The 24778-nt window shown below is 36.0% G+C and overlaps 2 protein-coding genes across 13 annotated transcripts in view; one reads left to right on the forward strand and one right to left on the reverse strand.

The window, feature by feature from the left end:
• LOC122262752 (Bromodomain containing 7/9) overlaps window positions 1-16881 on the forward strand; it is a 26734-nt gene extending 9853 nt beyond the window's left edge. The window contains exons 2-16 of one of the 2 annotated variants that reach the window (XM_086543447.1): window positions 10468-10655; window positions 11113-11186; window positions 11474-11570; window positions 11763-11879; window positions 12461-12640; window positions 13017-13187; window positions 13542-13654; window positions 13844-13955; window positions 14075-14258; window positions 14532-14667; window positions 14986-15150; window positions 15302-15417; window positions 15544-15702; window positions 15852-15988; window positions 16429-16881. In XM_086543447.1, coding sequence (XP_086399573.1) covers window positions 10476-10655; window positions 11113-11186; window positions 11474-11570; window positions 11763-11879; window positions 12461-12640; window positions 13017-13187; window positions 13542-13654; window positions 13844-13955; window positions 14075-14258; window positions 14532-14667; window positions 14986-15150; window positions 15302-15417; window positions 15544-15702; window positions 15852-15988; window positions 16429-16641 — 2154 coding nt within the window. In that variant the 5' untranslated portion in view covers window positions 10468-10475 and the 3' untranslated portion in view covers window positions 16642-16881. The remainder of the gene's footprint in view (window positions 1-10467; window positions 10656-11112; window positions 11187-11473; window positions 11571-11762; window positions 11880-12460; window positions 12641-13016; window positions 13188-13541; window positions 13655-13843; window positions 13956-14074; window positions 14259-14531; window positions 14668-14985; window positions 15151-15301; window positions 15418-15543; window positions 15703-15851; window positions 15989-16428) is intronic. The other variant, XM_086543448.1, reaches the window with a different exon arrangement.
• Window positions 16882-19354: 2473 nt separating this feature from the next.
• Window positions 19355-24778, reverse strand: part of Bruce (BIR repeat containing ubiquitin-conjugating enzyme) — a 92257-nt gene continuing 86833 nt past the window's right edge. For all 11 annotated transcript variants that reach the window (XM_086543440.1, XM_086543446.1, XM_086543443.1 and 8 more), the window contains 5 exons: window positions 24539-24664; window positions 23880-23993; window positions 23120-23308; window positions 21858-21992; window positions 19355-21670 (listed from right to left, as the gene is read on the reverse strand). In XM_086543440.1, the coding sequence (XP_086399566.1) occupies window positions 21008-21670; window positions 21858-21992; window positions 23120-23308; window positions 23880-23993; window positions 24539-24664 (1227 nt within the window). In that variant the 3' untranslated portion in view covers window positions 19355-21007. The remainder of the gene's footprint in view (window positions 21671-21857; window positions 21993-23119; window positions 23309-23879; window positions 23994-24538; window positions 24665-24778) is intronic.

The following is a 24778-nucleotide window of genomic DNA, read 5'->3' on the forward strand; positions in this document are numbered from 1 at the left end:
TTCCATCTCAAATATACTATCACTCAAACACTCTTCTACACACTATAATCACAATCTCGCACAATCTATCATCTATAGCTAACTCAACTCAATCTATAACTAACAATCACTTCACACATTTTTTCAAACACTATCACAAAAAACACTATACCTCACTCTCTATACAATATCTATTTAAATATTATTATCTATAAATCTCTTAACAAACTCGAACTATAATTTTCAACTAACATCAATCACTAACTCAAAAAATTTCTATATAATAACACAGACTCAAACAAAATCAATAAAACCTAAAATTATATATCCTCATCATACTCTAAATCTATCACAATATAACTAAAACTCACTCTCACAACATAAATACAATAACCAACCCTACAACACCACATAAACACACACACAACACACACTCGGGGCCACTCCACAAATCCACACACACCACACACACACCTCACACACTCACACACAGACAGACAGACAAAAAAACACTCACATCACACACACTCAAACAGAAACACACACACACATACACATACACACAACCACTCACACCCAAACACACACCCTACACACTCACACAACACACACACAAAAACACACACACAAAAACACACACACACAAGACACACACACACATACACACACACACAAAACACAACAAAAAAAACACACCTCACAAACAATCACACACACAAACAACTCACAGACAAACACACTCACACAAAACTACTCAAACACTCACCACACAAACACATAACAAAAACCTCACACACACAACCCTACACACAACAGCACACACACACACACACACCACCACACACCAAACCCACACACATCACAAACCCACACACACTCCATACACACACACTCACTCAACCAAACACACACCAAACACACACACAATACAAACCACAAAACACAACCACACACTATCACCCACAAACACACAGCACCACAAACACACACACCAAAAACACAACAAACACACACAAACGACACACAAACCAACAAACACCACACATCACACCTAACACACACACCACACAAACACACACACACACACAAAAAACACACACACACACACTCACCACAACACACACCCACACACACTCTAAACACACACCGCACACACACATACACAGACACACCCCACACCCCCCCCCAAAAACACACCCACACCTCACTCACACGACACCACATACACCACCACACACTATAAAACACACACACACACACACACACACACACACACACAACAACACCCACACACACCACAAACACACACCAATCACACACCTCCACTAACACAGACACACCCACACATCACAAACACACACCACACACACACACACACCCACACACACACACACACCCACTCACACACACCACAGAAACACAACCACACGCACACTCATCCACACACACACACACACACACACCCACACCCACACAACACCCACCCCCCAACACATTCCCTCCACACACTCACACCAACCACCCCCACACACACCCCCCCCACACACACCCAACACACTCACACACACTCACACCCCCACAAACACACACTCACACACACACTCACCACACCCACACACCCACACACACTCACAACCACCACCCCCCCTCACACAACCCTCCCCCCACACACACGCCACCCACACTCACACACACCATCTCACACAACCACACACTCACTCCCCCCACAATAACCACTCCACACACACACACCCCCTCACACTCTCTAAAAAACTCCACACTCACACTCTCAACACTCACATACTCCACAAACACCCTCACACTCACTCCCACTCACCCACACCTCACTCACACTCACCACTCACTCACGTCCCTCTCCCTCACACCTCCTCACACAAAAACACACCACACAAACACAAACCACAAACACTACAACCCCCCCTCAACCCTCCCACCCACCATACAACTATGTAGAGTATAGTGATTGTGAGAGTACAAAGAGTACAGTGTGCCCGATCCCACACACACACTCCACTAACACTCACGCACAACATGTAACAATCAGTATAAACCTCACAATCTAACTATCTCACTAACTAAACTCAAATACATCATAGCAAACAAACTTTCATCTCACAATAACTCACTATCTATCACACACCTCTTTAATATAAATAACACAATATATATCTCTCCAATCAAACTCTCTCTTTATATATCTTCACCAACCACTCTCAATAAAAATACTCTTCACAAACAATTATTAAATATATATCAATACTTATATCTCAATTTTGATAAATATCAACAAAAAATCTCACTCATATATATCACATCTATAAAATCTCATTTACAAAATATCTCCTGAAAATATACTATATATCCAATATAAACTCTCTATACACATACACACACACTACATCTCACAAAAACTTTAACTATATATAAACAAAATAACTCTACTATACTCTATATCTACTCAAAATTATAATCAATCCAAATATACAAATTCTATCTCTATCACATACTCAAACAAATCACTATATCAAAAAATATATCTCTATCATCATCATAATCACTCTCTCCTCACATTCGCTAAAACTTTACTAACTAAAATACTCATCTATATAAATTATAATATCTAAAATAATATTATATAAATATACTATCTCTTTCTATCTTTACTTACACTAATTTCTATATATCTAAATCTCTCACAAGATAAATCTTTATCCTCTATAGAAAAAATTCAATCTATCTACACTAAAAAATCTCTTTCATCTGATATATCACTCAAAAAAATATCTCACCAAAAACTATAACCTATTATTATATCAACTATAATCTATAAATAATCACTATATATATCTAGACTAAATCACCTTAACACATTAACAACTTACTCTCCAATATCTTACATAAAATACGAAAAAAAAAAAAATCAATCTCACTCTAATAAAATCTATATAACACTTAACAAGTCTGTCTTTAAATTATATCAAACAACACTCTAACACTCAATCATCTCTTCAATATCTCTAACAATTATATCTAACTAATAATAACTCCAAACTTTATCTACCTACTAACAATATATACATATCACAAAAATAACTTAATCACTATATATATTTCAATCTCTATAAATTTAATCTAAATAAACAATATTTCTAACTAATCATTTCATAAACTACTCTAAACTCAATACTAAGACTATCACTACTCAAACTATAATATAAATATCAAAAATGATAAATATCAAACTCAATCAAACATATGAATAACTATCACTTAACATATCACTATTATATATATCTAACTCTAATAATATCAATCTATCTATATCAATATTATCCCATAAATTTATATATATTACAATCTATATATCTATCTATAGATAATATAACAAACTATATATCATTATATATCTATATATCTATTCAAATACTATATATATTACATAATATATCTCTCTCAGAACAAAAAAAATAACTTTATATATAAATTTATAATACTAAATTTTCAAATAAATACAACAAACTCTATCAATATAAATCACACAATCACTCAAATAAAATATTAATACATACTAAATCACTATCTTAAAACTACAAATAAAAATCTAAAATACTAATACATATATCATTATCTCTCATCAAACAAAAAACTCTAGAAATATAATATCTCACACTCACTAATCACTCCACAAAACACAAACACACATAACACACTCACCAATCATATATATAATCATATAAATTTACATATACTATAAATTATCTAACTAACTATCAATAATATATATCTCTATAATAATATTTCTATATATAAACTATCAAATAAAAAATATATTTTTATAAATCTATATTTATATCAATAATAATATCCACTATATATATCAATCTTACTCTCTATAATTCAATCAATCAATCTCAACTAACATAAAAATATAATCTACAAAACAAAAACACTATCATACTAACAATTATTCTCACTTACTATAACTATATAATCTCACAATAACTTCATCATACTATATACAATAATCATAAATCTACTACAAAAAACACAAAAACTTTCTCACAAACTCAATCAATCTCATTCACACTCCTCAATCTCACTCAAAAAATTACACACTCCTCATACACACAACCTCAAATACTCACAAAAACTTATCACTCACTCCAAATAATACAATAAAACAAATACACTAACAACTCAACTCAAACTAACTCATTCACACTCTAACATCAATATCTAACACTCATCGCACAATCAATCAAAATACAAACACTCACAAAAACACATTCACTAACACTTAATCAACACAATAACAAACTCTACTTTATAACAAAAACCACACAAACAAACACACTAACAAAATCTAACAAACAATCACTCCACTCACACATTACACACTCACAAAAATTCTCTAAACACACACACTAAAACACAAGCTCACATAAAACTAAATACTCTATCACACACTAACTCTCACAAATACAAACTAAAACTCTCACACTCACTAACTCTAACTCATCCACAATACACATACTCACTCACTCACAAACACAAAAATCTCACAATAAATACAATAACAATCTATAAAATACTCTATATCTTATCTAATTCTCTATCTCATCTCATATATCTATCTATTATATCACAAACAAACTAACTCATCCTAATAATATCCTATCCTCACTTTCTCTCTATAGGGACAATCAATATAACAATCACTAAATCTCAAAATCAAACCTATAACTAACTATATCACTATATAAACATAAATAACATACAAATAACAAAATATTTATAAATATATCCAATATAAATCTCAATCTAAAAAATCAATATATCATCTAATACATATATCTCATCTATAATCACACTCAACCTAATCTCACTAAAACTAAACTCTAACAAATATACATTTAATATCAATCTAAAACAAAAACTCTAAACTAACCCTACAAACTAACACTAACACCACAAACAAACATCACACACTCATATACTATATCACACCTCGCTATCTAACACTAAACCACTCAAAAACTAACACTTATCACGATATAACTATAAGTCTCACTCACACACTCACAGAAACATTAAATCACCCTACCTATAAAACACAAAAATAAATCTATCACACTAACACACACTCACACACAAACACTAATAAGAAAGTCAGACGACATACACTCTCTAACAATCTCATCACAGAATCAAACTCACAATAACACTAAAACAACTTATCATACTCAACATCAATACACACCAAACACAATCTCTCATCACTCACTCACACACACAATTACAACACACACTAATAAATCAACACAACTCTATATCAACTAAAACTCAATCACCACACATCTCTAACTCACACTCTATTCCAACAACACAACAATCAAAAAACAATCTTATCAATGTTCTATTATTCACAACTAACTAACACACTCAATCACACTTATCTAACAAACTCACGAATATAATTCACAAACTCTCAATAACACAATCACAAACATATACACACACACCTCAATTACACACACACTCATAATCACTCAAAATAATAATATCAATTCATATTAAAAACATACACATTTCTCTCTCAATCTCTATTCTCTCCTAAGTCTAAACAATATCATCAATAACATCTCATATCAAAGCATCACTCAAAAACCATCTATCTAACACATTCACATCTCCACTAACTACTCTTCCCACTCTAAAAATCACACACACAAACAATCACAACAACGAAAACTAACACTAAAACTCTAAACACACACACACAAAACTCTCCACACACACACTAAATAACCACAAACTCTAACACTAACAACCCAAACAAACCGCACACACACATAATTCCACACAAACACACCCACTCTAACTCTCTACACTCTTACTCACAATCTTTCACACTTCACACACACATACCCACACACAATCCTATCACTCACACTCACTCATTATATCTCACTCTAAATCTATCCCTCACAAAAACACACTCTCTCAAACTCACTCTCTATCTATAACACACTAACAAACTCACAAACTTCTCACACAAACATAATAAATCAAAACATCCCTACAAACTCAAAAACTCTCTCACACTCTACTCTCACAACAATCTCTATCACACAATCACTATACCATCTCACAGCCCACACACTCACAAAGACTCACTCACAAATCAAACCCACTACAAACTACCTCCACTATATAATCTTACAAATCACTCATAACTCAAAATCTCAATACTACACACCCGACAAACCAATCAATACTCATCTCATCAAACACACACTAAAATACTAACTCACTCACTCACTCGACAAATCTCAATCTAACACAATCAAACACAAACACTATCAATAAAACTCACACTCACTTATATCTCAAACTCACACTCACTATCTCAAACACTACTTACTCAACACTCTAAAAATACAATATACCTCTATACTCTATCACACCAACTCACATCTCCTACTATCACTCTCACAATATTTAACTAACACTATCTCATCACACACACTCATTCTCGACTCCTCAATCAACACACAATATCTAACACCATTCAATCAACTCACAATCTCTTCACTATAACCTGCACACTCACACTTACTATATAACAAAATCACACCTCAAACAATACTCCACTACTAACACAAAAACACACTCACACACACTAAAAACATTCACTAACTTCTATAACAAACACACTAAAACTCTCACACTACACTATTAAATTAACAATATACAAAAACACACACAAAAACACACACCAAACTCACACTCAATCTCTCTCTCTCAATCTTTCTCTCTCATCACTCTAAATATAACTCTTACAAATACACGTCAAACATAACAACTCTCACATACAACAACAAAACACACATTCACACACACACACACAATACACTATCAAACTCTCAAATCACTCACCTAACACAAATTCAATAACTCACTCACTCATAACAAACATATCAAACCACACACAAAAATCACAAACTCACTCTCTCATACAATCACTAATCTATCACACCAAACTACTCTCAACAAATCTAAATATAAAACACACAATCACTCTCAACACAAACAAAAACCACTCACTCATCACAATCTCAAACACACACAATCACAAACACATAAAACTATCACAAACAAACACACACACTAAAACACAATCACACACCTAACACACACAATAAACTAATACTCACACACTCTAAAATCACACACACAAACACACAACACTCAACACCAACACTATCTAACACTCAAATATCTCACACAATCACTATCACTCTCCACACTATATCTACTCTATCTATATAACATTCTCTCTACATACTCATTACTCACAACTCTCACTATCAAAATATCACTATCTTCACCTTTCTCTCTATCACCACTATCTACTCTCATAAATCTCTCATATCACCACAATCACACACTATAACAAACCACTCTAATTCACACTTAAAACACACTCATCAACACACAATATCACTCAAACTCTCACTATAATCTCTCAAACACACTCACAATAACTCTCAACTCTCACAATACAATCACACTCACACAATAACAACAATCAAACACAAAACTCACAAAATCTCTCTAACACACTAACTCTCTCTCTAACTCTCACAAACACTATCAAACACACCCACAACATCAAACATCAAAACTCTTTCACACACTCACCACAAACCACACTAATCACACTCTCACTATTCACTCACTCTCGTCACACAAATCTCACACAACTAAATAAAAAATATCATCACTCACTAAATACAGCTCCACTCTCTACTAACACTATCAATCAACATATTCCTCACAAACAAATCTACCTCACTCACAATATTCAATCACTCAACACTAACTAAACTCACACACTATCACATATTCACAACACACCCTCAAACTCACTACAAATCACTCTCTCACACACACATACACACACTTTCACTCACACACTCAACACACACTAAACACAATACACCTCACACTCATTCTACACACCCATCAAACAAACAAACTAAAACTTCCCCCAATAAAAAAACCTACTCCTCACACATACACTCTCAATCACACTCACAAACTCATCTAAATTAATCACTCTCTCACTCTTTAACAAACTCTCATATAAAAATTTATAGTCTCACCATATATATAACATAAATAATATTCGAAATATCTATCATAATCTATAACTAACAAAAAATATTTAAAAAAAAACACACACAATCACTAAAATCTCATCTCACATAAAAAACCTAAATCACACACTAACACTTATACTACTCTCTAAAATATCTAACATCTCAAACAAAATACTCTCTACTCTAATCTAGCTAAATCTCTCTAACACACACTCATCTCAAATCAATCATTAAAAAAAAATCATCAAGAAACTCTCTATACATAACACAAACTAACTAATTAAAATCACAAACACATACAAACAATATCTCACACTCTTTCTTACACTATAAACACCAAATTATCACTAACAAAATTATCAAACTCTAAAACTAAATTATATAAAACAAACTCTATAATTCAAACTCACCTACAAACTTTACATTTCTAAACAAAATATAACATTAACTAACAAATATATATTATTCTTAATAAAAAAACAATAAACTTTAACACGACAAAAATATCTTTCACATCTAAATATCTAACTATAAATCTCTATCTGATTTAACATTTCTCTATACATCAAAAATTCATAAAAACGGTCTATATAAAAAATTAATCAATCACTATAAATTTAATAACAATTCTATATATATTCTAAATATAATATTTATTACATTAATCAACTATATCAATAATAATTTTCAATAACCAAACATTCATTTACTTTTTTCTCTCTCATCTATCACATAACTAACTAATAAACTATATCAATCTCTAACTATCTATAAATAACATAAACTACACAATATAAATATTAATCTAAATCACTATCACTCACTAACTCAATATCAAAACTTAATCTACACAATCTCTAAAATAAATCAATAAAACTCAATACTCTATATATCTCCACTAAATCTCTAACATCATCTCTGTATATCACTAAAACATCTATATAATTTCTATAAAAATCAATATATATCACAAAAATTATCAATCTATCTAAAACTTATACAAAACACCCTCTAATTCTATATCTCGCTTTTCTCTCACTAAAACGCACTTACACAAAACAATCAATATCTCTCTCTAATAAATAAATCAACATAAGTCCAATCCAATAACAATCTAATTGGATAATACACAAACTCTCTTTAACCATCCAACTCAATCTAATATAACATATAACTCACTATAAAAATACTTAATAACACTCACTATATAACTAAAATGTCTCTCATAACCACACAAAATACTGAATCTATATATATATTTATATGTATAGGAATATATTTAAATAAATTTGTGTATATATTTAAATAAATTTATGTATATATTTAAATATATTTATTATATTATATATATATATATTATATATATATATATATATATATATATATATATATATAAATATATATATATATATATATATATATATATATATATATATATAATATATATATATATATATATATATATATATATATATATATATATATATATATAATATATATATATATATATATATATATATATATATATATATATATATATATTGGTGTATATATATATATTTATATTTATATATATAATATAAATATATAGATATAGATATAGATATATCTGTTAGAGTAGTTTGTAATTTCAGACAATTTAAGACTAAATGTACCAGCAGCACTTTCAAACTTGTTCATACATATAAATGTGTATATTTATGTATATTTAGAGAAGTGTTGTCAGGATCTTTTTATTCCCCAACCTTCCATTGGCTGTGCCACTGTGTATATGTATATTATGTATGAGTGTCTTTGTAGCAATTGAAAAAAAAATAAGATTTAACTTTGTCAACACCCATGTCTGTCTGAGGGAATGCTGAAGAGAAGCACCTGCTGGGATAAGTTCTAGTGTGCCTTGAGTCTTGTCATAAGTTATTTACTGTGATTGTGCCAATTTTGACTGAGGTTTGTTTCTCTTCTTTTTTCTGCACCTGATGGAATTGTGTCACACGTATGTATGAGTTTTTCTTTGTGTGTAGCACTGTTTGTACAGTATTTTGAAGATTGAAATATGTGTTTTATATTTACCTCTCAAGTATTCATAGTCATAGAAAATGAAATATTATCTGCATCTATAGCCAGGCAGATTGTTAGGCACTGCAAAGCATGGTGTGAAGCAATACTCTGCATGAGAACGTTGGTATTCAAAAGTTTTGCATTCGCTAAAAGAAAAAAAATGAGGTACTAATAAGACGATCACCTCCTATGTATGCCCATCAATAACGAGCCTCTCTTCCCCCCTCCCCCCACATGCACACAGGTTTCACCATGGAGAAGATCCCACTCAAGTTGAAGCTGAAGCTGGGAAGCGGAGGGCCCTCCACCCCAGAGCAGAAGAAATCGTCCCCCGTGCACCCCACCATCATCTCCAACATGGCGGAGGAGGACCAGAGCCAGCCCATGTCGGACGAGGAGGTGGAGGAGGAGGAGTGCGCCGAGGACGGACAGGTACTAGTGGGGCCCTAGGGTTGGCTTTAGGGGTTGGCTTTAGGGGTTGGGCTTCACAGTGGGGAAGAGGAGGTGGAGGAAAGGAAGGAGTTATGTTTTTCCTCTCATCTCTTTTAGATTCCTGATGAAGGAAGCATTATAAAGGACATGAATCATATTTACTTTGGTTTTGCTCGAGGTTAATTTCTTATTATTCTGTGGATTGTATATTTTGAAGAAAAAAAAAATCATAGGAAAATATATTGAGGGTTAAATGAATTGGGGTCTAATGTGTAATTTAAATACTGAGGTTTCAGTGTATGCTTTTGAAGTTAGAAATTGCTTTTTTGTGCAGTTAGATGACACACTTTTGTGTAGAATTAAACCACTTATTTGCTATTGGAATTATGTATATTGTCTATATTTGTAAAGTATAATTTATGATCTCATTAATGGCACGTACTTGAATTGCTTATAGGGTGAGGAGGAACACACAGCTGAGGAGGAAGGCAGGTCCCGGTCCAGGCACTCACACCACGACGAAGGAGCAAGGTTGGTGTCCTGTCATTCTTATGAATGGATTCATAATTTTCTTAGTTTTTGTGTGTTTCAGAGGGGAGTGGGTGAGTTGATGTGTTGATGAGTTGATGAGCGGGTAGCTGGATGATTAAGTGAGAGAGTGAGAGGGTCAATTCTATTTATTTATTTATTTATTTATTTATTTTATTATTATTATTTTTTTAAATTAATTAATTAATTAATTTTTTTTTTTTTTACAGTGCAGATTATATATGTATACTTTTGTTTATCTCCATAACAATATTTCATACCCATGACAGGGAGAAGCATAAGAAGTCCAAGAAGAAGAAGAAGAAGAAGGAACGTGAAAAGGACAAGGAGAGGCACAAGCATAGGCACCACCGGGAGAAGCTGGAGGTGAGTCTGAGGTTGTCAAGAATCTAGGTGGTCTTTGGGATTCAGTGCAATTTTTGCAGAGATTATTTTTACAAATAAACTCTTAGGGATGGAGGGGGTTAGGTTTGTGGGATCATTTTGTGGTTGTAGAAATAGCATGCATTTGTATTATGTGAGATATATAAATTTCCCCTTTTTTTCTCCTCCCACCAGGAGGACATATCAGATGAACCACCGATCAAGAAACAGCACGTCGAAGTGTCTGTAGCTGCTGTAGCCTCAAAGGATCCTGTTCAAGGCAAGAGCAAAGTTCCTTCTGCTGCAATGAATGTAAGTTTGCGGGAGATGGGGATTGTTGATTACAGTTTTAACTTTGGAAATAAGCTGAAATAAAGAAATTAGTGCATTTGATGTGATTAATATTTTTGATAATCCGTTGACTCTTTTAGTGTATGAATCTTAGTATCTTTATATTTGGAGCAGATTCAATTTTAGTAGTTTCAGAATGCATAGAAAGTAAACTGTAATTCACCTTCAGTGATCCTAGTTTTTAAGAACATGGGTTAGTACTAGCATTCATTTTATTTGTTTGTACGGGTGCAAGTGAGTAAATGAGCAAGATATTTTTACCTAATTAAGTAATTGCTGTGTATTCTTTGACCCATCTTGGCACTTTGTGTATGTTAAATCCATCCATTAAAAGAAAAACACTCAAAGATTATTAACCCACTTACGACGGGGGCATTCCAGCCTTGAATGTCCCAATGCCGGGGCGTTCGAATTATTAGGCCTAAATCAATTAAATGGCTGGCACAATACTGTGCCGCCCGGCCACTGGGCTTTTGAATGCGCGGTACAGTACTGTACCACCCGTCCAGAGAGGGTTAACTCACACTCCATCTCCTCCTCAGCAACTGCTTGAGTATCTCTTAAAGCAACTGGAGAAGAAGGACCCCCAGCAGGTGTTTGCCTGGCCAGTCACAGATGCCATTGCCCCTGGGTACTCCTCCATCATCTCCCAGCCCATGGACTTCTCGACCATGAAGCAGAAGATCGAAGATAATTGCTACACGACCCTTAAGGAGTTTGAGGTATCTCAGCCAGTGCTGTCATATGTTGTTGCTTTTTTATGTACAGATTTTTTTTAATGATGCATATTGTATGCATTATGGGTGTGGGGAAATATTGAAGAAAGAAGGTTTTAAAAAAAGGGGGGAGGAACTTTCAATTCATATTCTTTTTTTTTCACACATTCTTATGGCAATATCCTGATCATATACATTAGGCTTATGGGAGGGGCACAGATGACAGATATTGAAACTATAAATTTATTGGTTTTTGCTCTTTTTAGTGTTATATTAGCCTTATTAATTTTTCTTTTGTAAACTGATTTGAAATGAACATTTGATAAATTTCATCAAGATGTTACCATGGAGATCAAACCATTATGTACTACCTACCTTGCAGAGTGACTTTGAGTTGATGTGCAACAACTGCATGACTTACAACCAGCAAGACACCATCTACTACAAGGCCGCCAAGAAGCTGCTCCACATTGGGCTCAAGATCATGGCACCGGAGAAGGTGCTGGCCCTCAAGCGTGAACTGCCTCTCATGACCACCCTGTCCAAGGAGCAGGTAACTTTGGAAAGCAGGCTTAGCAGATATTGAGGAGGGGTTGGCTCATCTCTCTGGACTGATAGTAACGATGATTGTGAAATTCATGAGAATACCAATAATGATAGTACTAATAGATATAGTGACAATGATAAAATGATATAATGATAAAAGTAACACTACTGTTGGATTATACTTGTATTTTGTGAGTAGGAGTGGTTTTCTCTTGGTCCAAAATATAATTTCCTTTGTCGATTGTACATTGTTCATCTATGATTTTGATGGTGCCGGAGAACAATTTTTTGTTCCTTGACACAATGATGGAAATGCATTTTAATATCATTTCCATTCCACGTACATTCGTGTTTTCTACAGCTTGGCTTTGACGTGAATCCGCCGCCCTCTGCTGCCGGGGAAATGGAAATGGCTGCAGAAGTGGAGCAGGAGGAATCCATGGAGGTGGATGTAGATAGCAAGGAGCCTCAGAGGTGTGCATTAATTTCAATTATCCTTCTTTAGTTGTTGTTTTTTATGGTTACTTTGCCTTTTTCCATAGTTTAATTGTTTAGTTTACTTCTTTCCTTTCTTCCTGCCTTTATTCACACTTATTTTTTGTGCTCTCTTTTCTATCTGCTGCTCTGATGCCCTATATTTAGCATCTGCTTCCTTCCCCACAGCAAATTTGAAGCAGTCCAAGATGATATGACATCGGAGGAGATCCTAGAGCAAGTGCAGACTGCGGCTGGAGAAGCGGCAGAGAAGCTCACCCTGAAGAAACCAGCAAGCACAGTGCGTCTCTATGATTTGAATGGTGGTCATACATTGTGGATATGTTTTGTTATTTTGTATATAGTCTTGGTAGCTTGATGGTATTTTGAGTTACCCTAATGCAATGGCCATCTTTTCAGCTGGGCTTCCTGCGCCAACGAGGAGATGGGACAACAACGTTAAGTTTCCTGACGGGCTGTGAGGGCAATGATCCCAATCTCAAGGAGAAGCCCGTGAGTTTAGGGCTCCTCACTGGGAAGCTGACTCAAGGATCCTCTACTCTACACAACTACAGGGATGACAAGAGAAATATGGCTAAACCAGGTACTTTGGGGGAGGAAGTGGAGGAGGGGGAGGGGGATAGGGAGAGGTGAAGTAGTAAACAAATAGTTATGGTTGAGGTAATGTATATGGGGATTTTGTGCTTGTGTATTCATTTTGATTTCATTTTCTGAATGATATGTCTAGCTATCTTTGGCAAAATCAGAATAGGTTGCATCATATATTCATAATTAATGAATATAAGGACAGTTTTGTTGTGTTTTTTTGTTTTTTTTGTATGTAGAATTATATTTATGTTTTTATTTTCTTTTGCAGTGAAACCCTTGTATTATGGGTCCTATTCATCCTTTTGTCCATCCTATGACTCCACCTTTGCCAATTTGACAAAGGAGGAAAGTGAGATGGTGTATGCAACCTATGGCAATGAAACCGCTGTTCAGTATGCAGAGAGGTATGTACTGGTTTCGATACAGGATTTAAGGAATTCTTGCCTATGATTTCAAAATTTAAATGGCTATGGACCAAAAAGAAGTACTTATGTGTATAGCAAACTTCCCTAACCAAGAACCCAAACTTCTGCCATTCTGTGTTATGAACCAGAGAGAGCACTACTAAACCAACAGGACCACATGACCTAAAGAAAGGATTGGTTAACTAGGGTCATACTAACTCATTAGGAATTACCTATCTACTCAGACCAGAGAAATGTTAGAGAGGTTTGTAATGTACTTAGGGGTACATCAGGATTATACTTAGTGTTATATTTCAGTATCTGTGACTTCTCTCAAGACTGCGACATGGCGATGCACTTGGTTGACCAGCTGCTGAACCTTCTGACTCATCAGCAACATTCCCGCACAAAGAGTGTGATCGAGGAACGGCGGCGCTTACAGGAGGAAGAGGAACGTATCAACTCTTTGCTGTGCCCATCTGGGTGAGTTTGAAATAGTAATTGACTGACTGCCAGTGTTACATCACCTACATATTTTATACAAGTTAAAGGTTTTGCATTTGTTTGTGTATTACGAGAGATTTTTCAAAAAAGATCTAATTATGATTATTGTCTTTTCTTTTTCTTAATACAGAGACATGGGATCTCAGTATGCATCTGCAGACCAGAAAAGTAACAGCACTGTAGACTTCAGTGCCCTGAGAACACTTTCAGATCTTGGGATTGATACTAATTTCTTAGGAGAATTTGGTGAGTGAACTCTGTTAAGGAAATTATTCTTCCTTTCATAGTAATGAGAAGTTTTGTTTATGATTATGGTTATTTGAATGGCATACATTAACTTTTTTTTTTTAAATTGTAATTTTAATATTGCAGAGGAGATGCAGAAGAGAGAGACTGTGATCAACAGTCAATTAGAAGAGAATGCCAACCTCCTTGAAAGTCTTGCTAAAGAACAAAAAGAACGTCTGTCTCGACCGGTCCCCACCAACTTAAACAACTTGCCCAACCCAACCTCAAAGGAATTGAACCTCGGTAGGATTATTTTCTACTTTAGCTTCAAAGTGCAATATTCTTGTGTGTATCCCTTGGATATTCAAATCATTGTGATAAAACAGGTAGTATACTATATTTGACAATAGCTGTGTTTTTGACCACTTTGTCTATAATATTCTTATTTTCAGTTGAAAAAGTAACAGATGGGCTGACAATGGTAGCAAAGCAGGTAACCCCAGGAGCTCTGGCACCTGTACCCATTGTCCGCAGAGCCATGGGCATCACCATGCACCCAGTCACTTCTGAACCCAGTGAACAGATTGAGGTATGATAACTTCTTGAATGCAAATAAATGTTGGTTGAGAGCCTTCAATGTATGATGAAGAGGTGTAAAGTGAAGAATATCGCTTCCTGTTAGATCAACAGTCTGTGAACCTGTTGGTCTGGTAGTGTGTTGACGAGGTGGATGCCCAAGAAAACAATAGTGGTGGCAAGAGAAGGTGGACTAGCACCCTGCGTGTTGACGCTCTGATTTATGGAGTGGAAGAAAGGGGAGAAAAAATGTGCTCTCAATACATTCATTCTTTTCAGTTTCTTTTTCTGGTTTATTAATGAACTCTGTTGTTGTTACTGATTTCTTTTCTTTTTCTTTTTTTTTATGTCTTTTTGTATTCATGTATGATTTTTTTGACCTATAAGTTTTCTCTTTGCTTAAAAAAAAACTGTTTGAAATTTGAAGTCAAGCTAAAAATTTTAATACCTCAGGTGGATATAGAGGGAACCTCATCACAGGAGGAAGCCACACCTCCCCCCTCAGGCAGCAATGGATCGCAGGGAGACCCAAAGAACGGCAGCACAGACCTGGAGTCGCAGCTGCGGCACATTCTTAACCAGACTGATGCCACTTCGCCGCCCCCGGTGGTCCAGGGCTCCACTGATATGACCGATAAGAAACTGAAGGAAATTCTGGGAAATTGATGCTAGGCGATCTTTATGTCAGTGTTCAAAGGCTTTGGATAGCTGTATGTGTAGCTGTGTGTTGATGTGGAAATGTGGATTAGAGCTTTGTGAATGTAATCTCAGTGAAGTTCATGTATATGTCATTTTTAACAATAATTTATTAGTTTTAAATAAGTAATTTTTAATATAGGAAATATTTTAAGTTGATAATGAATTTTGTATTTAATGGATGACTATAAAGTTTTATTAGAAAATAAAGGACTTTGGTATATCCTCATCAGTGTGAAATAATGCGATCTCTCTTGTCTCTCTCTCTCTATATCTCTAGATCTCCATCTTTCTCATAAATTTCTTTACATCTCTCTCCTCATCCCTGGCTCTTCTTTCTCTTTTAGTGGCAATTGCTGCAACCATTCTGGCCATTTTGTTTTATGCTAGACAAGTAGACTGGATAAAACAAAACAATATGGTGCCAGACATGAATATTCCCAATAGCAGCTAGCACTATCCTCTTCCCGTCTCAACTGAGAAGTGTCTTGATTCGGTGTATGTGTGCGTGTGCTCATTTGTGTATGGAGACTGTACATGTATGCAAGTTGGAGTGGGTGAGTGCATGCTTGTGTGTATGTATGTTTAAATACATGCATGTTTTTGTTTTCCTGTAGTTGAAGTGAAAACTCAGACATCTTGGTCATTTTGTTTGTTAACTGATATTGAGTCAGAGAATACCCTGCTTCCAATTTTACAAAGCATTATTAATTTATTGTGACTGATAAGATAAGATGGGGCTGACCTCAGTGACAATGGTTGGGACAACTACATTACACTTTATTGATTTCGATCATCTATTCATGTTCTTGTTCTCATAACCCATTGCAGACAAGGATAGATCTGCTTGACTGGTCCCCAGGATGGGAACTAGTACCATCTGCGTGGCACCCACGATTGGTGTTATTTCAGAGCAAGAGAACTTCACCCAACATAGTTTGACTTTTTGCAATCTCTCTCATTCACTCATTATGATACTTCAGCTATGTTTGTGTTTACTTTTTGTGTTTTACTTTCTTGTGAGACATATATGCAATCTGGCAGTGTTTATCATTGTTATAGTAGACTAAACTTGTACCATAGGGTCCACATTACCTCATTACATTCTTTATATTTAGTGTGATAGAAGTATTACAATTTCAAAAGAGGACAAAAAGCAACTTAATTTTTTTTTTTTCTTATTTGTTTACTTTTGTAAACAAATACAGAAGAAATAACCATCCCTAATGAAAATAAATGAAAAGAAAGAGAAAGGACACCTATGCTTACAACTGCGAGTGCTGCATCAAAAAGCAGCTTTACTGGCCCAGGGTCACATTGCAGGTAATGTTCATGGTCTGGATCAAATTCCTCTTCTCAGTCTACTTTGGCATCTTGCGATGTGATAAGAGAAACACATCGATCCACATTCCCCAAATATCAAATACGACATGACTACTCTTGGTACCAATGTTTTGCCCGTCCCCAGGCCAAAACTCGGTTGGCATGTACCTTTGGTCACCCATTCGCAAAGGGTTAAATAGTGCATCTCTCCTTTTAGTAATTTTTCTTTTAATGAGAAAAAATGCAAGGCTGAAAAAAGTGGTATTGGCATGTCTGGACCGTTGTCTTTCGGTGTAAAATCAGACCAGTTCCATCTTCATTGGTCAAAAATGGTGCCATGAACAAGGGTACGAAAAGTGAAATAATATATTTGCATTAAGTATACATATTCTCATCTTTTTCAATAGATCATTTATCATGAATATTTGCTTTGAAAATTTTCCCATTCAAACAATCTGCTGTTCTGGATTTTTTAAAATCCTTTTGTATTTTTACTGAGATCTTGCTTTTAGCCCATGTATTCTCTGATTGAGACTTCAAAGTTTGATTTTATAAAATTGATCCATTACCTGCAATAATAGAAAATAAGTGGGAATTTCTTTTTTTTTTTTTTTTTTTTTTTTGAGAATGAGTCACCTAGATTTCTCCTTTCCACTTTTTTCAATGTTAATACTACATTCATAGTATACCCACGAATGGTATATTTGTTTTAAAAAGTTCCTCCCGTGTTTCTTTGGAGAAAGAACTAAAGTTGTTTTATCTCTTTTTTTTTTTTAACCAATTTCCCCTTCCTTGGATAACCCAAAACTTTTCACATACACTAATAATAATAAACAAATATATATACAAGTAGATTGTTTTTTCTCACCTCCTGTGGGAAACACAAAACTAGTCTAGAAATGTGTAATAATACAAATAAAGAAATAGCAAGACATTCATCATCTTTGTGATTTATTCAATCTATGCTTCCTATAAAAAAAGAAAACAAAAGTCTGTTGTCTGATGGGGAGGGGTAAAGCTTGTGCTTCAAATGTGAAAGAAAGGCACAAATCTTAAATTGCCAAATTTAGCCTCATTAGCTGTGTTAATGAGTATAGGGTTTTTTGGTTTTCTTTTAGGAAACCAATTATTGTGAAAGCTGCATTTCTTATCATCCACATTTCTCCTCCATTCTGGCACTGGAAAAACGTCTATAATTTTTCTTTATTTTCATTTCTATTCCTTTCTGCAAGTTGGTTTCGTCCTACACATGAATGCTTAACTAATACTATTCAGGAACTGCAAACTTTGTGAACACTCAATGCAGTTTCACAAAATATTTTTTTGTTTATGAAGGCTCTGTCAAAGGAGAGTTCTGCTCTGGGGTTCACTTGTTTAAAAATATAAATATGGTTACAGTTGGGATAAGGTAGAATACAGAATAACTTCAAAAATCATATACATAATGATAGCATAAGCATGTTTATCAAGATGCAACACTTGATGTAGCTTTAAATTCTGCATCTAAGTTTGCATTCTAACATATGTACAATATGTTGACAGTATTTGCTATGAAGTTTTCCTTTTTATTATTATGGAACTCTTTCCTAAAGACTCTTCCAGCTTCCATGAATTAGGTGACAATGTGCAAGGTGATAAAGATACATATATATTTTTTTTTTCTTTGCAATACATCTGTAGGTTCAAACATCACATGTTAAAAAGGAATTTTCTCATAGATATAATTACTTTGCATATATGGCCTTCGACTTACTTTATGAAAAGAGGTGATGTTAAAATAAGAAACAGTATTTAGTGATTTAATTAATCATCTGATGTCAATTATTTAACAATTTGCTTTAATTTACAATCAACCCTTTGCAATGGCATTCTTGCCATAATAATGACATCAAATAGGAATAATTCTCATCCAAAAACAAAAAAAAAACAAAAAAAACAACAAAAGTACAAGAATGTACTCTTTTTACTTTGCTAACTTATTGTTGACATTTAGATATATTTACAAAACTATGATAAGCTATACCAAGTGAATAAGAATTTCTTTCCTTTAATTTACAAATTCTCCCTATGGATCACGATATGCAGAGCTGGTCATCCCTTGCAGCATCCATGCAACACTTCCCTAGATGACCACTTCAATGAAGGCATGATGAATATCCAGTACCTGAGAGCTAGACAAGAAATTATATAAACAAATCAAACAATCACGTTCTACAAGTCACACTCAGAAGGCATGTTTTTTTCACCGTTTGTGATTTCTATAAACCGCAACTCGCTGTATCAGACTAAACAGCAGTGAGCGCACACTGATCGTAAAAATCATACTTGCCGCCATTCTCATACACTATGCACATCACAATTAGGCAATAAGAAATAATTTGTACAGCTCATATCCACATGTTTCTTATGTGTTAGTGAATTACAGTATGAAACTGAAAAGATACAATTAGTCACACTGAACACAATTCACACATTGACTAGCAAACACAAGTCATGCAGACAATTGCTAAATAATTGTGTATCCAGTTCAGTCAGTCACAACAAAATATGGTAAGTTTTGCAGTGCTTGCAAGCAGGTCGTACTGTGGTCAGATCCTAAATGCGCAGTACGTGGAAGTACTTGTGACAGTATCAGAACTCAATAAACCGCAACACGTCATCCATTCACTGAGTTTTATGACTATAAATAATTCAATCACAGAGTTATCATGAAGGGTTTTCTTCCTGCATGTCCTGTTCATGACAAAGTTTCACCATGATAGGCTTACACAAACTAGCTCCACTTTGTAACTGACAAGTAACCAAACCAACCATTGGAATGTACTGAAAACTTGTCACTGGAGCTCTGGGGAAATAAAAGGGGTAGAAATCACATTATGTTGATTCTTACATTTTCTGAGTCTTGGATATCACAAAGTGGCTTAACTTTGGATCAAAATAATGTGTGCACCAGAATAGTTCAGGCAAGATTGGTCTTGGGCTCTAAAGGAAAAAAACACAAAAGTGCGTGATGCTAGCAGGGCATTCCCGCTGATGTATTATGTGAACTAGGTGACTCTGGTGTAGCATTTTTGACTGAGGAACTAGAATGATTCACATGGTTGCAGACTTCATCTTCCACCTCATCTACCTCACCATCAATCTTACTACTGTCTGCACTCTGGCATGTGGTGGTTTTGGTGGCCTGGACGAGCTCTGGCATTAAGGAAACGGGTTGCTGTTCCCCCAAAGACAGTAGTGCAAGGCCACCCTCCGCTACCTCCTGATCTGAGGCCCCGTATTGGAGGGACTTCACTGTTGTGCTACTGACTGCCGTGCTGCTACTGCTACCACTGGAACTGTTGCTACCAACTTTGCTCACAGGGATGCCCGAACTATGACCACCATGCTTGTTGGCGTCACTTTGTGGTTTACCCATGAACAAGTTGGCTCTTGAGGTTTTTCTTATCCGCGTGCGGACAGGGCCGCCAGCTTGCCCTCCTGCCGCACCTCTAATTTCTTTTTCCGACTCTCCTTGTGCACCTTCTCTCTCCTTCTCCGGTGTGTTGGCATCTCTCGGCTGCTGTGCTGGAGACCTGCTGCAGGAGTTGATGAGGCTGGGAGTCAACGGGACGCCCTCAAGGCCTGGTGGGGGACTCATCTTCCTGAACTCCTCCTTCAGCAGTTGGAAGTTTTTCTGCAATGGGATGCAGTCCAGCATTGCATTAAAAGAATCAATATAATAAACTCTTGAAAAGAACATTTGCAACCACAGTAACCTTACCATTTCCTTTACATATCTCTTATGAAACTCAAGAAAGACAAACTTACACTGCATAATTAAAAAAGGGAAAGAAAAAAACATCACCAGATGAAAAGATTACCTTCAAACCCACAGTATTGTGGGCTATGTTTTTCCCTGCTCTTCGATTTTCACTCAGAGTTTCCATGTCTGCGATCCAAGCTTCTATTTGTTCCAGAATTTCTTTGTGCTTGAGCCAGAAGTGACGTTCAATTACCTGGGGAAAAAAATGATCCCATTGGTTAGGGAATACTGTTTAAAATTTATGTTTATGACTAATATTACAAATAAAAGTGATGATTACATTTTGTCTAGTCTTTGCATTGTAGCACTATTTATTCAAGATTGTAAGTCAATTATCTATCATTAACTTTAGTGCAATTTAATTGTACATTTAAAAGGTAGTCAAGCATTTCTCATACTGAAGTTTGCTATGAACTGGGTCTGAAATATCATCATTTGAACAGAAGAGGAAGGGGAGGAGGAGGAGGAGGAGGAGGAGGAGGAGGAGGAGGAGGAGAAGGAATATGAGGAGGAGTAGAAGAAGGAATATGATTATGATGATGATGATGATGAGGGAAAGGAAGAGGAAGAGGAAGAGGAGGAGGAGGAGGAGGAATATGATGATGAGGAGGAGGGAAAGGAGGAGGAGGAGGAGGAGGAGGAGGAGGAGGAGGAGGAGGAGGAGGAGGAGGAGGAGGAGGAGGGGGAGGGAAAGGAGGAGGAGGAGGAGGAGGAGGAGGGATATGATGAGGAGGAGGAAGAGGGAAAGTAGAAAGAAGAGGGAAAGGAGGAGGAAGAGGGAAAGGAGGGGGAAGAGGAGGGGGAGGAGGGGGAAGAGGAGGGGGAGGAGGGAAAGGAGGAGGAGGAGGAATATGATGATGATGAGGAGGGAAAGGAGGAGGAAGAGGGAAAGGAGGGAAAGGGGGGGAAGGGGAGGAGGAAGAGGAGGGAAAGGAGGAGGAGGGAAAGGAGGAGGGAAAGGAGGAGGAGGAGGAGGAGGAGGAGGAGGAGGAGGGAGAAGGAGGAGGGAAAGGAGGAGGAGGAGGAGGAGGAGGAGGAGGAGGAGGAGGAGGAGGAGGAGGAGGGAAAGGAGGAAGAGGAGGAGGGAAAGGAGGAGGAGGAGGAGGGAAAGGAGGAGGAGGAGGAGGAGGGGGAGGGAAAGGAGGAGAAGAAGGAGGGGGAGGGAAAGGAGGAGAAGAAGGAGGAGGAGGAGGAGGAGGAGGAGGAGGAGGAGGAGGAGGAGGAGGAGGAGGAGGAGAAGAAGGAAAAGGAGGAGGAGAATATGAGAGAGAAAGAAAAGGACATGATATAGGTGTAGAAAAAAAGAAAGGAAGCCTATACCTCCTTGAAGCATGGCGATGGGTTCCTCAGCTGGTTTAGCATGGCCCATCTGACTGTCGCTGCACGTATGTTTGCATCGTATTCCCTTGAATTTTGCATTGCAGCTGGCGTGCCTCTTGACCTCTCATATCCTGGCTCATTGAAGTACGGCTCACTCACAAAGATGAGGGACTGGATGGAGACCAACACCTGGAGAAAGAAAGAGGCAACATTACTCTCTTGTGGATAATTCTTGTAATATTACACATGTAAACAACTCCCTCAACCATGCATCCATCAGTCTAAACTATCCATTATCGTTCAAAGCAATAGAGTGCCAATAAATATTATATTCATGTTTTGGTTCAATCCTTTTTCATTACAGATCTTTATAAACAAAACATGTTTTTCTAAATTTTGATATATCAAAAATACATCATTCTAGGGGTATTGCACTGTTACCTTTAGCCTGATGAAAATACTGATGTTGCATATTGCCTTCATTAGTTCTAATTAGGTCTATCTAATATTAAAATGACTAATATTCATCAACATTAGTGAATCAATCATCTGTTTCATGTTCATTACATAGTTTCTACTGAAGCACAGATGCTGGTCATTATATAAATACACACTTTTGAACAAACTGTGATAAAATTACGTAACTTTTTATATAATCACAAATGCTAATACGTCAAAATAAATTGTCTATCACTACTAGAACATCTACTACGATCTCTGGCAGTCACATAATAAGAGTAAACTGTGTCGTCTTCCCCACCTGCAAGAGCGATGAGGTCTGTGGGTTCCACTTCTCCTCCGGGCGGCCATGCCAGGTATTGAGGATGCTCAGGCACACCTTCCCATCCTGATACAGGTTGGGGTTAAATCGCACCTGTTGGCAGAGGAAAGGCTTAACGGCTGCATGTCTGCAAGACTGTTTGACGGGAAGCTATTTGAGTAACAATTTTAAAGAAAGAGTCTTACAATGTAATTAAAATCTGGAGGAGGAGGAGGAGGAGGAGGAGGAGGAGGAGGAGGAGAAGAAGGAGGAGAAGAAGGAGCAGGAGAAGGAGAAGGAGGAGAAGGGGGAGAAGGAGAAGGAGAAGGAGAAGGAGAAGGAGGAGGAAAAGAATAAGAAGAAAAATGCTGAACAGAAATTGCGGAACAACCTGTAATGGAAAGGTGAATCGAACATGAAGTCTTGAATCATGGAAAAGTCTATTTACCTTGACAAGATTCTTATTTACCTCAAATTATGTACTCTTCATAATCACTGAATCCTTACTGGCACAAAGAAAATCACTAACCTGCTTAGTAATGAACAGCCCAACAAATCTTACATTTGTATACACCTTAAAAAATATATATATATTATCAATATCAACAGTAAAAAGAGGAAAAAAACAAAAACTCTTATGCCTAGGAGAGCTGACTTACGCGTCCTTCTCCTGTGGTTTGAAGATTAATGTGCAGTGGTGATGTTGGGTAATCGACTGGGAAGTAAACATCAAACTCGAAACAGCCATTGGCATAAGGAGTGTCTTCTGGCCCAGTGATGAGTACCTGCAGGTTAATGTGGGAGAGATACCATCAAAAACAAAGTGTTTTACTCATATATTTTGTCACCTTCAATTTTAAAATATGACATTCTCATAAGAAGTTTAAACAAAACAAAAG

Source organism: Penaeus japonicus, unplaced genomic scaffold (genome assembly GCF_977035675.1).
Source record: "Penaeus japonicus unplaced genomic scaffold, GWHDUDI00000001_assembly GWHDUDI00000013, whole genome shotgun sequence".
Taxonomy (NCBI): domain Eukaryota; kingdom Metazoa; phylum Arthropoda; class Malacostraca; order Decapoda; family Penaeidae; genus Penaeus; species Penaeus japonicus.